The sequence below is a fragment of the Littorina saxatilis genome, linkage group LG2 (assembly GCF_037325665.1).
Source record: "Littorina saxatilis isolate snail1 linkage group LG2, US_GU_Lsax_2.0, whole genome shotgun sequence".
NCBI lineage: Eukaryota > Metazoa > Mollusca > Gastropoda > Littorinimorpha > Littorinidae > Littorina > Littorina saxatilis.
In genome coordinates this window covers 23,445,662-23,462,702 of record NC_090246.1, presented here as the reverse complement: position 1 = coordinate 23,462,702, position 17,041 = coordinate 23,445,662, and the positions used below count along the sequence as shown (strand labels likewise).

Below are 17,041 nucleotides of genomic sequence, written 5' to 3'. Positions count from 1 at the left end.
CAATCCTTTCCCAAAGCAAACAGAGCTTGTATGTGGGACTGGCAATGAAAACTCACACGCAGAAGTAATCAACAAGCACAGTTCCAAAACATTTAATCTCTCCTAAACAATCTTTCAGTTTGATGTAACTTACACAGCTGGTTCCCCCAGTGACGAACATTTTGTCGTGGGGACATGATGCACACAGGATCTCCCCGTTGTCCAGACCCTCAAAGATGGCGATAGCCTGAAATAATGACAAAAATAATCATTAAAACCGACATAATTAAATTACATGAGCTGTGTATAAAATGTGAAAGCATTCTTTTGGTAATTTGTGCTTACCTTGAGACCAGACACTCAAAAAATTAGAATCATCAACAAACGCATGCATGTAAAAAAAGAAAATCTCCCCTGATTTGACTGTCTATCATCACAAATCATCAATTACCAAGCCATAACTGACCTTTTCTGACTCATAAAAGCCCAGTCTCAGACTGAGGTCAGCAAACCCCCAGGCCAGGTATCTCCCGTAGCTGGAAGGTATCAGCACCTTGTTCTGCTCCACTGCTAGCACGTAGCGGTCTGTGTGGATGATGTGTCCCACTGCCGTCTTCAGCTCTGTACAGACAACAAGGTCAAATATAAATCATGTGTAGATGAGACGTATTAACCAAGAGGTATCAACACTTTCTTCTGTTCTACTGCCTGAATGCAGCAATCCATGTTTCTTTGGTTGTATTTGAGGAGCAAAGAATTGCCCAACATTTCCGAGGATAGCCTGCCATAGCGACGTGATGTGGCTTCAGCAGTGATTGCTGGGAAAGACAGTGTGCGAGCAAGCTGGGACAAAGGACAAGAATTGGGAATGTACAATAAAAAATTGGTTAAACTGCCATAGGAATAGTCAGCTGGGAAAATGATCTCTCTTCTTCCCACAGTTATGCTCAAAACAGACACCATTAGAAACCTCACTGAGACACACCTTTTATGGGCTGCATGGAAGGCTTGAGGTTGTCCACATGATGGAAGAAGAGGCGCTGATCTGCAGCGATCCCTGTGGCCGCACTCATGGGCAAAGTCTCCAACAGTCGTGCACTCAGACGTTTGGGTGGGTGGGGCTTTTTGAACAACTGCACATAATAATAATAAGAACATTTATATAGCGCTAAATCAAAAACTTTCGTTAAAAAGGCTTGCTCTAAGCGCTTGACATCTAAACTAAAACGTCATTCACACTCTTTGCAATGATGTACAAGAACTTCATGTCACACTCTTTCATTCAGTATAGCACCATTCACACAGTTGTTATTCTGTACAAGACAATAAGTTAGTCTAACATTTAGAATGTTCATAAGATGAAAACAAGAGAAAACCAGACTGATTAAAACAACTGCTTGTAACTAACACAGCATGAATCTTAATGATAACGTAATACATGTTTAACTGTTAAGACCATTAAAAAAAAAATTTAAAAAAATTTTTAAAAAAACAAAACAAAAAAAAAACCTATATGCTAAAATAACAAACACAACATAGTACATCGTAACTTGTATAGCAAAAACTTTGTGTCTATGATCCATCCCTTCAAATTGCTTGCTCCAGAAAATGGGACACACGTATTCATACCTCACAGACTGTTTGATCAAAGTTTCTCTCTCCTGCCTGACAATCTGTCCAAGGTTGTTCGAAAAAACCTACAGAGGCATTCTCTTACCTGCCTCCCAAACTGGCCATGGTTGTACACAAAAACTAGGGTAGCATTCTCTCACCTGCCTCACAAACTGGCCATGGTTGTACACAAAAACTAGGGTAGCATTCTCTCACCTAGCTCACAATTTGGCCATGGGTGTGTGTACATAAAACCTATGGTGGTATTCTTTCAACTGCCTCATAATTTGGCCATGGTTATACATAAAACCTATGGTGGTATTCTTTCAACTGCCTCATAATTTGGCCATGGTTATACATAAAACCTATGGTGGCATTCTCTCACCTGCCTCACAAACTGTCCAAGGTTGTCGGATAAAACCTATGGGGTATTCTCTCACCTAGCTCACAATTTTGCCATGGTTGAACATAAAACATATGGTAGCATTCTCTCACCTGTCTCACAATCTGACCAGGGTTGTACACAGAAACTATGGTAGCATTTTCTCACCCGTCTCACAATCTGACCAGGGTTGTACACAGAAACTATGGTAGCATTCTCTCACCTGTCTCACAATCTGACCAGGGTTGTACACAGAAACTATGGTAGCATTTTCTCACCCGTCTCACAATCTGACCAGGGTTGTACACAGAAACTATGGTAGCATTCTCTCACCTGCCTCACGAACTGGCCATGGTTGTACACAAAAACTAGGGTAGCATTCTCTCACCTGTCTCACAATCTGACCAGGGTTGTACACAGAAACTATGGTTGCATTTTCTCACCTGCTTGGCAATCTGGCCAAAGTTGTTGATGAAGCCTATGGTGGCGTTCTTCTTCAGGGGGTCCTGGATGGAGTAGATGTCGACGTTGCCCTCATAGAACAGGTAGTGGAACACGTTGAGTGCCTCCACCGCTGGAGGCCCCCGCTGCTTGTAGCCGAAGATCAGGTCGATCCACTCGTGCAGATGAGCGCTGACGTAGTCACTCTCCAACGCCTGTGAATACAGTGGAAAGCCGTACTTCAGTCAAACTCATTGATGAGTAAAAAGAAGAACAGAAGGCAGATAACTGATTTTGTTATCATGAAAGCTGGCTTCGCACTGCAAAAGTTTGCTACTTTCATTCCTCAATATTGTACCGAGAAGGTATTCTAAAACGAGCGAACGAGAAAAAGAAGAAGAAGGAATTCTATACACACAAAAAAAATACAGCCTTTCTCTATTCATTCATAGACCATTTATCCTGGACCGCCAACTAGGACTGGGTGGCCGAGTGGTAACGCACTTGCGCTCGGAAGCGAGAGGTTGCGAGTTCGACCCAGGGTCAGGGCGTTAGCAATTTTCTCCCCCCCTTTCCTAACCTAGGTGGTGGGTTCAAGTGCTAGTCTTTCGGATGAGACGAAAAACTGAGGTCCCTTCGTGTACACTACATTGGGGTGTGCACGTTAAAGATCCCACGATTGACAAAAGGGTCTTTCCTGGCAAAATTGTATAGGCATAGATAAAAATGTCCACCAAAATACCCGTGTGACTTGGAATAATAGGCCGTGAAAAATAGGATATGCGCCGAAATGGCTGCGATCTGCTGGCCGATGTGAATGCGTGATGTATTGTGTGAAAAAATTCCATCTCACACGGCATAAATAAATCCCTGCGCCTTCAATATGTGCTCGATATAAATTGCATAAAATAAAAATTAAAAAAAAATAAATAAATAAATCCCTGCGCTTAGAACTGTACCCGTGGAATACGTGCGATATAAGCCTTATATTGATTGATTGACCGCCAACTAGCTTTCTCTCCGCTCTTTCTCTCTATTACGAGGTAGCGGCCTCTCGCATTTAGGAACCTACGCTTACATGGCCTTTCAGAAATCAGGGGGATGTCATATCCGGTGTCGATTGTAAACATGGACGAAGTTGCCGAGGTAAGTTCTGAAAATGCTAAAATAAACTCAGCTAAAGTGCATAATTATGGAACATGTTTTTCGATGAGTTTTGTTAACATCAGATGGACAGGAAGAAATTGCTATTCACAACACAATGAGTCACGTTCACATAAAATTTGAGCCCGGTCACTTTTATAGTTTCCGAGAAAAGCCCAACGTTAAGTTGTGTGTTGCCGAACAGAAAAGGCTAGTTATCTCCCTTGTTTTTCTGATAACGTTCGTAAAAGGCTACAGATGTAAATACTTTGATGTAAAGAATAATCCTACAAAGTTTCAAGCACATCCGATGAACTTTGTCAAAGATATAAAATGTCTAATTTTTCCTTTGACGCTGACCTGTGACCTTGAAAAAGGTCAAAGGTCAACGAAACCATCGTTAAAGTGTAGAGGTCATTGGAGGTCACGACTAAACAAAATATGAGCCCGATCGCTTTGATAGTTTCCGAGAAAAGATATAAAATGTCTAATTTTTCCTTTGACGCTGACCTGTGACCTTGAAAAAGGTCAAAGGTCAACGAAACCATCGTTAAAGTGTAGAGGTCATTGGAGGTCACGACTAAACAAAATATGAGCCCGATCGCTTTGATAGTTTCCGAGAAAAGTCCAACGTTAAGGTGGTGTCTACGGACGGCCGGCCGGACGGCCGGCCGGACGGCCGGCCGGACAGACTAACACTGACCGATTACATAGAGTCACTTTTTCTCAAGTGACTCAAAAATGAAAAACAACCCACTGACTTGGTGTTAGCGTGCCAACCTTACAGGGTCTTTAAAATAGGTTCTATTTATTTCATCAAAAGCATTTCTCTATTCATGTGACTTAATTTGTACCTGTCGATGAAGTCTGATGAACTCCCTGGGGTCTCCCTTGGCCCATGGTGGCAAGATGACATCATCCAGCTGAGTGCCACTCTGCTTGCAACCTGTCCACATACATACATTCGTGAGGTCATTGCTACAGTGGAACCCCCATATTCACACCTCTAAAAATCGAAGAAAATCAGGTCAAAAAGGGAAGGAAAATCTTAAATTGGGTGACCTTAAATTAATGAGTTAACTGTATGAATACACCAACAGCAAAATGAGACCACCATATTCACGATAAAAAGTGTGAATATGCAAACCAGTCTCTAAAGGCCTTTTGTTTGTTTGTTTGCTTAACGCCCAGCCGACCACGAAGGGCCATATCAGGGTGGTGCTGCTTTGACATAATTATAACGTGCGCCACACACAAGACAGAAGTCGTAGCACAGGCTTCATGTCTCACCCAGTCACATTATTCTGACACCGGACCAACCAGTCCTAGCACTAACCCCATAATGCCAGACGCCAGGCGGAGCAGCCACTAGATTGCCAATTTTAAAGTCTTAGGTATGACCCGGCCGGGGTTCGAACCCACGACCTCCCGATCACGGGGCGGACGCCTTACCACTAGGCCAACCGTGCCGGTCTCTAAAGGCAATCCTTAACTGAGCCCAAAGTTGACTTCAAGAAGACTTCGCAAAGTCTTTTTACAGAAAATTCAGTGCCAAAGCTCCGTGCAGCAAGCTTCGCAAAGTAAAGTTCGTGCAGTCAATTATTATCAGGCTTAAGGGCGGTATGTCTGCAAACACCTCTGTCTACTGTGCATTACTGTTCATTGGTACACAATACATTGACTGCAACATAAGAGCAATGCTCAACATTACGCACTTGACATGTGTGACAGCGCACAAGAGAACCAAGGGTATTGGAACTTTTTGACAAAATAATCTGTTCAGTTCTTGTTACATCGCAAAAAATATTTTGTATGTACGTATATTTGACCCTGCAGAGTCTAAAAAGCTCAAACTGTACAAATAAGTAAATGATTTGTCAATGTCTATGATTTTCAGCACATAACTCAAAAGTTAGTTTTGCAACTTATACCATTTTTTCCAAAACACTGACATATTTCATCATTCAGAGTGATGCTTTTTCTTGGGTTTGGAGGGGTTTTGTTCTACAAATGTCTTTTAGTCAGCGCCTGTTCTTACCCAGATCGAAGTTGTTTTTGTTGAGCAAGAAGTCGGGCAGGTAGAAGAACTCTGGAATGAGCTCCTTGATGTCAGCCATGTTGTGCTTGGAAGCCGACATCCAGTTCTCCCGAACGCTGTGGAACATGCGGTCGGCAAGGTCAAAGTGACCTCCCTGTGACAGAAAAATGACAAGGTCAAGAACAGGAACTAAACCCTCTGGGAACATTAATCGGTGTGTAATCAAATATTTAGAATAATTGTTTGCTTTCTTCAGTTGCTTCTAGTTTTAATTTTTATTTGCATTTTTATTTGTATTTTATTTTTTACAATGAAGAGGCCTGTTAATTATCTTTTTTTTTTAGCAGAACTCTTTTCACCTGTAACAACAAGATTACTTTAACGAGACATACCTGCAACTTGAGGAAGTGTGAAGTGAAGGGCTCCATCCGCACCAGGTAGGAAGCAACGATCATGGCTGAGGAGTAGTGGGTGCCGTAGTGGTAGGGTGGTGTTTCTCCTACAAGCAACATAACCCGTTGGAATGACATTTTCAGTGAAAACTTCTCTGCAAGCTTTTTACCATTATAATCAAAAATTTTAGTAATAAATTTTCATTTGATTAATATACTTACCCAACTCACATATAGCAATTAACCCTAGTTCAGTGCTGGTAACGCTGTACGCGTCCCCTTGGTAACAAGGGAGACAACTCTAAACAAGTCGCGTAAGGCAAAAATACAACATTTAGTCAAGCTGTCGAACTCACAGAATGAAACTGAACGCAATGCAATTTTTCAGCAAGACCGTATACTCGTAGCATCGTCAGTCCACCGCTCATGGCAAAGGCAGTGAAATTGACAAGAAGAGCGGGGTAGTAGTTGCGCTGAGAAGGATAGAACGCTTTTCTGTACCTCTCTTCGTTTTAACTTTCTGAGCGTGTTTTTAATCCAAACATATCATATCTATATGTTTTTGGAATCAGGAACCGACAAGGAATAAGATGAAAGTGTTTTTAAATTGATTTCGAAAATTTAATTTTGATCATAATTTTTATATTTTTAATTTTCAGAGCTTGTTTTTAATCCAAATATAACATATTTATATGTTTTTGGAATCAGAAAATGATGAAGAGTAAGATGAACGTAAATTTGGATCGTTTTATAAAAACTTTTTTTTTTACAATTTTCAGATTTTTAATGACCAAAGTCATTAATTAATTTTTAAGCCACCAAGCTGAAATGCAATACCAAAGTCCGGCCTTCGTCAAAGATTGCTTGGCCAAAATTTCAATCAATTTGATTGAAAAATGAGGGTGTAACAGTGCTACCTCAACTTTTACAAAAAGCCGGATATGACGTCATCAAAGGTATTTATAGACAAAAATAAAAAAACGTCCGGGGATATCATTCCCAGGAACTCTCATGTCAAATTTCATAAAGATCGGTCCAGTAGTTTGGTCTGAATCGCTCTACACACACACACGCACAGACACACACACACACATACACCACGACCCTCGTCTCGATTCCCCCTCTATGTTAAAACATTTAGTCAAAACTTGACTAAATGTAAAAAGAGTGATCAATACCCATACTGGTATCAAGGCCAGACCAATACTGAGTCTGTCATTTCTTACATACTGCTTGACTAAAATCTTTACAAAAATTGACTATATTCTATACAAGAAACACTTAAACAAGGGTAAAAGGAGAAACAGAATCTGTTAGTCGCCTCTTACGACATGCTGGGGAGCATCGGGTAAATTCTTTCCCCCTAATCCGTGGGGGTAGATATAGGCTTGCCTAATAGTTGTGGAAACCCACTTGGCCAAAGTGACTCTCGAAATGTCCTTTCCCCGAACCGTATTGAGGGAGCTAAAAAGCAGTTTCTGTGTTTCAGAGCGAATAGGCAAAGTCCGAGACAGGTAGCTGCTGAGAGCTCTAACAGGACAGTTAAAAATATCAGGGTCTCCTGGAGCAAGAACATTGCTCAAGGGGGGAATGCGAATAAGTGGGGATGTTTGACCAGGCTTTTGGTTCTTAGCAACAAAGTCAGGTCTAAATTTAAGAGAAATAGAGCCATCCTTTTCTAATGAAATATCCCTCGACAGTCCCGATAATTAAGGCATGAACTTCGCTACCCCGCCTAGAGGTAGCAAGTAAAACAAGGAAAAGAGTCTTTCGCGTCACATTAGCCAAGCTGGCAGTATGGAGAGGCTCAAACTCATCAGAGGCAAGAAACCGCAAAACCAAAAACAGATCCCAAGCCGGAAGCTGTGCCTTGAAACGAGCCGTGTCAAGAGAAGCGCCCTAAATGACACTAGCAATAACCCCATCCAGGTTAATCTTGTGACCTAACTGCTTAAGAGTAGAAGAGATCGAAGATCTCCTAACTCGCAGAGAAGATGGAGAAACTCCTTGATCTGCTAGCCAGGACAAGTGGTTGGCCACCTGCATAGACCTAGGAGAGAGAGGATCAACGCCGTTCGGGAAGGCATCATTGGGGGTGGGGCGGTAAAGCCGGCGTACACCCGGCATAGCCGGGTCCCCGGCGCAGCCGGGTATTCGGCTCGACTTCTTCCCGGCACAGCCGTACCCGGCGAAGCGGGTATTCATCTAGCACATCAATACATTTCTTGGAGGTCGGTTCTAAAACAGAAACAACAGCCTGGCCGGTTTGTTTAGATTTCCTAGGCGTTTTCTTGGACGGAGAGGACTCAGCAGCCACCTGTTTAGGGGTATGCCTCTTCCTGGCACTATCAGCCATGACAAAAAGACTCAAGAAAAAGTCCAAATTGTGGCCAAAATGCCGCCAAAATCATGAAAAGACAAGGAAAGATCTCACCTCAACATAGTAGCGAAGTCAAAACGAAGAGTAGAAAACCCAGAGGAATGTAACAAAGTCAAAAGACTCAATGACAACGACTGCAAAACAGCCAGAGCGTACAAAATAGCGACCAACTTGACTGAGCGCTGAGGTAGGAATGAATACAAATGGCGGCATATGTGCACGCATACGGAAGACAGACTCAGTATTGGTCTGGCCTTGATACCAGTATGGGTATTGGTCACTCTTTTTACATTTAGTCAAGTTTTGACTAAATGTTTTAACATAGAGGGGGGAATCGAGACGAGGGTCATGGTGTGTGTGTGTGTGTGTGTGTGTGTGTGTGTGTGTGTGTGTGTGTGTGTGTGTCTGTGCGTGTGTGGAGCGATTCAGACTAAACTACTGGACCGATCTTTATGAAATTTGACATGAGAGTTTCTGGGTATGATATCCCCAGATTTTTTTGATTTTTTTTTTATAAATGTCTTTGATGACGTCATATCCGGCTTTTTGTAAAAGTTGAGGCGGTACTGTCACACCCTCAATTTTCAATCAAATTAATTGAAATTTTGGCCAAACAATCTTCGACGAAGGCTGGACTTTGGTATTGCATTTCAGCTTGGAGGCTTAAAAATTAATTGATGACTTTGGTCATTAAAAATCTGAAAATTGTAATTAAAATTATTTTTTTATAAAACGATCCAAAATTACGTTCATCTTATTTTTCATCATTTTCTTATTCTAAAAACATATAAATATGTTATATTCGGATTAAAAACAAGCTCTGAAAATTAAAAATACAAAAATTATTATTAAAATAAAATTTCCGAAATCGATTTAAAAACAATTTCATCTTATTCCTTGTGGGTTCCTGATTGCAAAAACATATAGATGTGATATGTTTGGATTAAAAACACGCTCAGAAAGTTAAAAAGAATAGAGATAAAGAAAAGCGTGCTATCCTTCTCAGCGCTCTTCTTGTCAATTTCACTGCCTTTGCATCGAGCGGTGGACTGACGATGCTACGAGTATACACTCTTGCTGTAAAAATGCAGTGAGTTCAGTTTCATTCTGTTAGTTCGACAGCTTGACTAAATGTTGTAATTTCGCCTTACGCGACTTGTTTAGAGTTGTCTCCCTTGTTACCAAGGGGAGGCGTACAGCGTCACCAGCACTGAACTAGGGTTAATTGCTATATGTGAGTTGGGTAAGATATGTAATTTAATGGCAATAACTGACAGGAATAACATTTTAGAACAAAAAAAACCCTGCAAGATATTTATTTCACTGATCTGTAAACTTACCCATTTTATAAGAAGAAAAAAAAGACTCCCTTCTAAGTTTAACTTGTATAAACCAGCAAAGCGCACTAGGCCATTATGCTGCAGCAAAAAATTCACACAAAGTTTACAGGTACCACGCAGCCATGTAATCTCACACGATTACAAGCTACTTTCACTCAATCTTACCACACAGCAGTATAACCCTTTTGTTGCCTGGGTAACTTGCTTTAACAGGCAAGTAACCGTTCAATAAACAAGAAGAACAACAACAACAAGAACAAACAATGTGTGCGTGGGTGGTGTATTAATTTATACATCAAGGGCACATTGTAAGTTGTCAATGTAGGTAAATACAGGTAATGCTTTGTACACAACTATTTACTGGCGATGAACAGGTTAATCAGAAACAGACACACAGTGCTTTGAAACATTAAGAAAACACAACAGAAACCAGTTTTGGTAAATTCTTCCTCAAATTTTCGGCAGCCTGTCGCTGACTTCAGGATGGTAATGACAAGTAAGGAATGACGGCACTTGATGCATAGTGTACTGTCATGATGGAAAGTACGTCCTTATCTTTTGTATTAGATGTGCTTTGATCAGATGACTGTACCTTGTGGATCGTCCCACTCATTGTAGCGTTTCTGGAACTGTTTGAGCCTGTCTGGTGTCTGGGCCCCCATGGGTTTGGTCAGGTCACGGAAAGTGGACGGCTGACTGAAGTCCAGTTCGGGACTGTCGTAGTCGGCAATGATCCAAGGGAACACTGGGTACTGCATGAGGTCGTTGTACGACCGGCCCGCCAGTGTGTTCAGGTGCATCAGGTACTGGAAGTTGTTGATCTCACCTCGCTGGAGAGATAAAATGCGGATGGTGCCTGTTCATTAACATGTGTGAAGGTTTTGGAATGTGTATGTGTGTGTGTGTGTGTGTGTGTGTGTGTGTGTGTGTGTGTGTGTGTGTGTGCCTGTGTCTGCGCCTGTGTGCATGCCTGTGTGTGCTGATGGAATAAATTGCAGCTAGCTTTTCGCATTACGTTATTCTGTTGAAAGAAGGTAAAGTGTATTGACACAGAGCATACTCCTTCTGCCCATAAAGCATACTGACACACAACGATACTCATTCTGCCTGTCACAGTACACTTCGATCATCTTGTCAAACAAAGTTTACCTCCCAACGCTGCGTCACAGACTTCTCTCCTATCAAACTGCTGATCAGTCCTCCTCTGAAAAAGAAAAGTTGAACATTCTTATCAGGTTAAGAATACACACACACAAATAATGTACTAGAAATCTGGACATAAATGAAAATAATTCCACATTGAGCATATTCACACTTCAAGATACTTGTGCAAAAACGGACACATTTTGTCGCATGCAATAGGCCTCTGCAAGAAAGAAGAGTCAACATCTTTGAGCTAACAACAAACCAGGAGTAAACATCTTTGAGCTAACAACAAACCATCTTATCCACCATTTTGCTTACTTCTGTAATGTTTTCACTGGAATTCGCTAACATAAGCTTTATGCTTGAGTGTGGATCCCAAATGCGAGATGATGTATTTGTAACGATAGTTAAATTGAATAAAGTTTTGTTTAAACCAACAAACCATTTTAAATTTAACAGACCATGACAACCTCCTAGGGTGATAACGCTTACCCCGATTCCACCTTGGCGTTCTGTCGTTGGCCTGACACTGATGTCTGAGCGTTGTCTGTGATGGCTGTTGCCACAGACAGGAACCTGTAACACAGATTGCGTGCAAATCAACCTCACCATGTCACCAAATAAACACTTTTAAACAAAATGTTTTTTTAAAAGCACACCATGTGCAACAAGTTCCTCATATCATCTTTAACTGTTTACAACACTCAGAAACATCACACAAGAAAAAACAACCAGACTGACTTTATTTCAATTTTGCCAAATGTCAAATTCTGTGAAAGGTATTAAAATTATATGACTGTAAATATCCATGCTGTCCATCATATTTATGTCGGGGAGAAGGAAAGGCAGAAAAGCTGGGGCTGAACAAGTCCGCAAATAGTGAGACCCTATCCACTTGTATACAAAAACAGAACTCCCGAACAAATTTACAACAACCCAAAAAAATTGCATACAAAAGCAGAACTGCTGTGATATAGACACAACCATCATTGAATTTTTTCTTTCTTTATTTGGTGTTTAACGTCGTTTTCAACCGTTCAAGGTTATATCGCGACGGGGAAAGGGGGGAGATGGGATAGAGCCACTTGTTAATTGTTTCTTGTTCACAAAAGCACCAATCAAAAAATTGCTCCAGGGGCTTGCAACGTAGTACAATATATGACCTTACTGGGAGAATGCAAGTTTCCAGTACAAAGGACTTAACATTTCTTACATACTGCTTGACTAAAATCTTTACAAACATTGACTATATTCTATACAAGAAACACTTAACAAGGGTAAAAGGAGAAACAGAATCCGTTAGTCGCCTCTTACGACATGCTGGGGAGCATCGGGTAAATTCTTCCCCCTGACCCGCGGGGGGTCATCATTGAACGCTGAAGGAAGAACTGCTGTGGAAATGTTTGAATTTCAGAGATAAAGAGTGACAACTCACTTGGCAAAGACCTTGTTGCGTATCTTGCGAGGGAAAGCCAGCAGGTGGTTGCGTCCATCACCAGAGAACACCTCAATGGCAATGGGCTGAAGCAGGTAACGACGTTTGTGCACTTCACGGATGTCGTCGTAGGCAAACTTGCTGAACCTGCACGTACATTTTGTACACTCAAAAATGTAATTCATATTACACCCTCACATTGTATCATTGGGTGACAACAGGTATTCCATTTTACTTTACACAAACACATATTGGAGAAGATGAAAGATGAAATTAAAATTTAACGTCCTCAGTGGCAGCAGATGCCAATCAGGGACATGTGTTGTTAGTATGCTACCAAATACATTTATTGGAGAATCTTAAGCTCTTGTTTTTATACAGCGTAACCAAAATCACTTTTTTACTACAACAAACACATTGTCATTTCAAAACAGAAAAGACAGTATTTCAAAACAGAAAGCAGAAAAGATTTGTAGTCGATGCTGTGATTTAATCAATTTGAACGGAACACTTCGTACTTACAGTCTCTTCACAGGCCCTACAGAACCCATGGAAGACTTTGGAATGATTGGGTCATGGATTCTGAAAACAGAAAGATTATTTTTAGTTTAACAGTAATAAATTTATCAAAATATTCACTAAACATGCCAGCTGCTGACGTGTGTCAGAATTTTGAAATGTACATGTACTGTTATTTCAGAAGCTTTTAAGATTTCAGAAAAAAATTATCGACATAAACAACTGATTAATGAGTTCCTCATAATTTACAAAGTACAACGTTTATAGCTTTATATCTCTATCAGGAGGAAGAATCAGGTTTCTGGTGAGTAATGCCAATTCCCACAAACTCACTCGTATGGTAGGCTGTCGATGTCTTTGATTTCCTTCGTTCTGAGCAGAGTGAAGCCGTCAATGATGTAAAAATGCTCTCGGCCAAACAGCAGTAGGCCCTCTGCTGTGTCAAGACCCTGTATCCTGGCACACCGGAACATGTGGCTAATCTGTTCGGCAAAAAAAGTAACATTATATTCAAAAGAGGAAAGTTCCATCACATTTTGGTTTACGATCGCTGAAAGTAATTTGCGTTCACGTATTTTCTTATCATTTTTCAGTTCATACTTTAAAGGTGTCCCTTTTTCTTCAAACATTTGGATGACATAAATACCTGTGACTGTGTGTACAAGTGTGCACAAATAATGTACAAAACACTGTTGAAGTCTCTGATATTTTGCCACCATCACCGAAGATATACTGACAGATGAAGCTGATTTTAATCAAGATAAAAAGGCTTCAATTAATGCAAGCAAAATTAGTGCAGTGCCCTCTCTTTTGGTTAAAACTTTCTTGAGGGTATGACAAGCACAAACAAGAAAACTGGACTGCGACCAAACTTCACTCCAATGGAATGCTTCAAGGTATGACGTACCGCAGCAACTGACAAGTCTTAAGTGTCATCACACCACAAAGTAAACAGACCTTCTCCTTATCTCCAAGGATTCTCATGATGGTCTGGTTGTCTGACTTTGAGCTGGGTGGAGCCGGTTCCTCTTGCTGCATGTCCCCAGGGTTCTCAGAATTACCCTCCCCTGCTGCCTCTGCTCCGCTGCCCTCCCCTGACTGAGCACCACCGTCAAGCATGGACGAATCCTCCCCTTCCTCTTCGTCCCCTGCCGACTTGTTGCTGGTGGAGCGTGGTAGCAGCTTCCTCATGTTGATGATGTCTGGGTGACACAAACAGATGTTGAAGGTTAAAGTGTCTGTGCACACACTCACACACAAACAGACACACAGACGCACACACACACCCACACATGCACACACACATCTCGACACACACACATCTTGACACACCAGATATAATCGAAAATTTTAATAATAAATTTTCATTTGATTAATATACTTTAACTTACCCAATTCACATTTAAAGCAATTTACTTCAGTTTAGTGCTAGAACGCTGAAACTACGCTCAACCCTGGTAAGGGGGGAAGTAACCCTAAAAATAGAACGACCTTGACGGTCACATGACAACGCCAGGTCAAGGCTACCTCCCAGCATGCATTGTGCATACGTACTCTTGCCGCCATCTTGTATTCATTCGCTCAAAGCGCCCTCTCATTTTTAGGGATCTAAAGCGGGATAGGCGGGAGGGACTTTACTATGTGAATTGGGTAAGTATATTAATCAAATGAAAATTTATTATTAAAATGTTCGATTAAATTACATATCTTATCCCAATTCACATAAAGCAGATTGCTAATTAAGGTGGTGGGGTGCTCACCTATGAGCTAGGCAACAATTGCCCTGCTGCTACCATAGCTGGTAGCGCCTTGGTACCGTCCTGCCGCGCACTGAAAATGTCGCGCAGGTAATAGTTGATAATAACATCCTCCGATCTCCAATAGGCGGAGTCGAGGACTTCAGATAATCTTCCTGATTTTAGCACCAACTTAGCTATGTCCTTGTCTCTCTTTGTGTACAAAGACGATAAGAGTAGCTTTTGTTTGTGATCTTAACTCCTTGTATGAGACAGGATTAGGAGCCTCGCGCCCCCTAATTGGCGTAGAGGCGCGTCCCCCGGGTGGTGGATGGGGGAGCCTTCTCTACTAACTTCTGAGAGAAGGTCGCATCACTCTCGATGCCGTGAACCTAATTAGGATCTTTTTCTTGTTTCTTCTCTATTTCTGCCTCCCCAAAGTCCTTTTACTTTCCTTTTTTCACCCATAAAATTCTTCACTTATTACCCTTGTTAAGTGGTTCTTGTATAGAATATAGTCAATGTTTGTAAAGATTTTAGTCAAGCAGTATGTAAGAAATGTTTAGTCCTTTGTACTGGAAACTTGCATTCTCCCAGTAAGGTCATATATTGTACTACGTTGCAAGCCCCTGGAGCAATTTTTTGATTAGTGCTTTTGTGAACAAGAAACACTTAACAAGTGGCTCTATCCCATCTCCCCCCTTTCCCCTATCCCATCTCCCCCCTTTCCCTCGTCGCGATATAACCTTCGTGGTTGAAAACGACGTTAAACACCAAATAAAGAAAGAAAAAGAAGGATTAGGAGCATAGTGATCTAACTGGTCAGATTCATAAGACTGGGTCGCCTGTGGCGAGAATCCTATAAAGAGGAATAACTTAGACCATCGGAGATGGTTATCCTGACTTCTGATTCTTGGCTAAGAAGTCTGGCCGGAAACGGAGTGAGATAGAGCGTCTCTATTGAATACTAAGTCTCCCGGTAAGCCAGCGAGTGCGTGAATCTCGCTACCTCTGTGTGCCGTAGCTAGAAGCAAAGTGGAGAGCGTTTCACACGTCAGATTATGAAGAAGAGCGGACTGTAGCGGTTCAAAATCTGTGGAGCATAGAAACTCCAGTACCAAAAGACTCAGACTTGTCCTGCTGTGACCCTTTGGTTATGAACGCTATCTAGCCTATGGTCTCTCTGTTAAGGGAGACCTGTAATCTTATACTGCGAGCTAAGTAAGACACGCTGATAAAATTAGGAAGAAACATAGCCTAATTCAGGTAAGGCCTATGAGTAGGTCCATGCTCTATCTCGCACAGTCTGGAAGGAGCCCAAGGGAGAACTGTTCAAGAACGAACATGCCCCCCCCCCCCCTTTTTCTTCCACCTTGTCTTATAAGACTTATGAGTGAAGAGGAAGGCCCCGTTTGCGAGAGTGTGACAAAATGTCACCAATCTTTTCAAAGAAAAGGATGACGTACAGAGAGTAAATCAAGCTCCAGAGAAAACAACCGTTGTCCTCACTAGTTACGGGAGTGGTATCAGTGAGAACTATGTACCCAAGTCCCTAAGCGGTGGCTTGAAAGAAAGGGAGGCGAACTCCGGTGAAACTGGCAGTGTAACCCTCTAGGGAGCGAAGTACTGCTGATGTTGTGTTTGAGTAAACGACAGTACAATAGCTGAAGCCGAAGGCCGCAGCTTGAATGTTAAAGAGATTGCCTGCCGGGCCCGTGTTCCAAACAGTCACCCATCCCGGTAGAAACCAGGCTCAATAGTTGTCAACCTCGGTGGTCGGAAAAGACCGTGTTGCTGCCTTTGGCTGTGAATGGAAGTCTAAGCCACGGCTGCAAGAAGCGGGTATACTTTCCCTGTTTGCAAAGCAGGGGTGAAAAGTCAGGAGTATTGAAAACCTGATTGCCTGTTAGTATTGTGCTAACCAGCCCGCAATCGGAAAGACACGACTGGGTATCGGTAACCTGATCCGCTCTCAGACCATGCTCCTGTCAAATCCCGTCCCAAGGGAGGGGTGAGTGAGCATCTTACGAGTTTTAATTGCCGATGACTGTATGGCTAGAGGCATTACATGTAGCTAGTTTTGAAACCTTGGGAAAATATCTTCAAGGAAAGAGAACTGGCTTTGGAAAATAAGTGGACTCTGTTAGAAGAGGTCACTGTATAGCCAAGGTTCCATTAACTGGTACTTCAAGTACTGGTAACCTGAAGTTCGATATCCCCGAGGGTAAAGGTAAGCTCAAACTTCTTCTGTCCATGTGCGGAAGTGACTCAGACTAAAATGTCGTTAGAAACCATGCAGTAAGATCTGAGTATGTATCCGAAGCTGCATCCCTGAAACTGAAGTTTCGTGACTCAGCCTTCGTTGGCTTAATCTAGAGGCAAAGAATACTATTTGCGAAGTAGGAGAAGACTCCTGGCGCAAAGCCAAATTGTGCAAAATCCAGGGGCCACCGCTGGGAAGACTACAAAAAGAGTGTAGTTTGTTAACTCGCGGTAGAA

General features: G+C 41.9%; 1 protein-coding gene across 2 annotated transcripts in view; it reads right to left on the bottom strand.

Moving 5' to 3' along the window:
• The window catches only part of LOC138958529 (WD repeat and FYVE domain-containing protein 3-like), a 98,783-nt gene that overhangs the window by 19,539 nt on the left and 62,203 nt on the right, over positions 1-17,041 (bottom strand). For both annotated transcript variants that reach the window (XM_070329723.1, XM_070329724.1), the window contains exons 48-61: positions 13,764-14,008; positions 13,140-13,288; positions 12,810-12,869; positions 12,288-12,434; positions 11,345-11,428; positions 10,856-10,910; positions 10,299-10,536; positions 5,987-6,093; positions 5,595-5,748; positions 4,411-4,502; positions 2,416-2,628; positions 965-1,112; positions 446-600; positions 134-226 (exon numbers count right to left, since the gene is read on the bottom strand). In XM_070329723.1, coding sequence (XP_070185824.1) covers positions 134-226; positions 446-600; positions 965-1,112; positions 2,416-2,628; positions 4,411-4,502; positions 5,595-5,748; positions 5,987-6,093; positions 10,299-10,536; positions 10,856-10,910; positions 11,345-11,428; positions 12,288-12,434; positions 12,810-12,869; positions 13,140-13,288; positions 13,764-14,008 — 1,940 coding nt within the window. The remainder of the gene's footprint in view (positions 1-133; positions 227-445; positions 601-964; positions 1,113-2,415; positions 2,629-4,410; positions 4,503-5,594; positions 5,749-5,986; positions 6,094-10,298; positions 10,537-10,855; positions 10,911-11,344; positions 11,429-12,287; positions 12,435-12,809; positions 12,870-13,139; positions 13,289-13,763; positions 14,009-17,041) is intronic.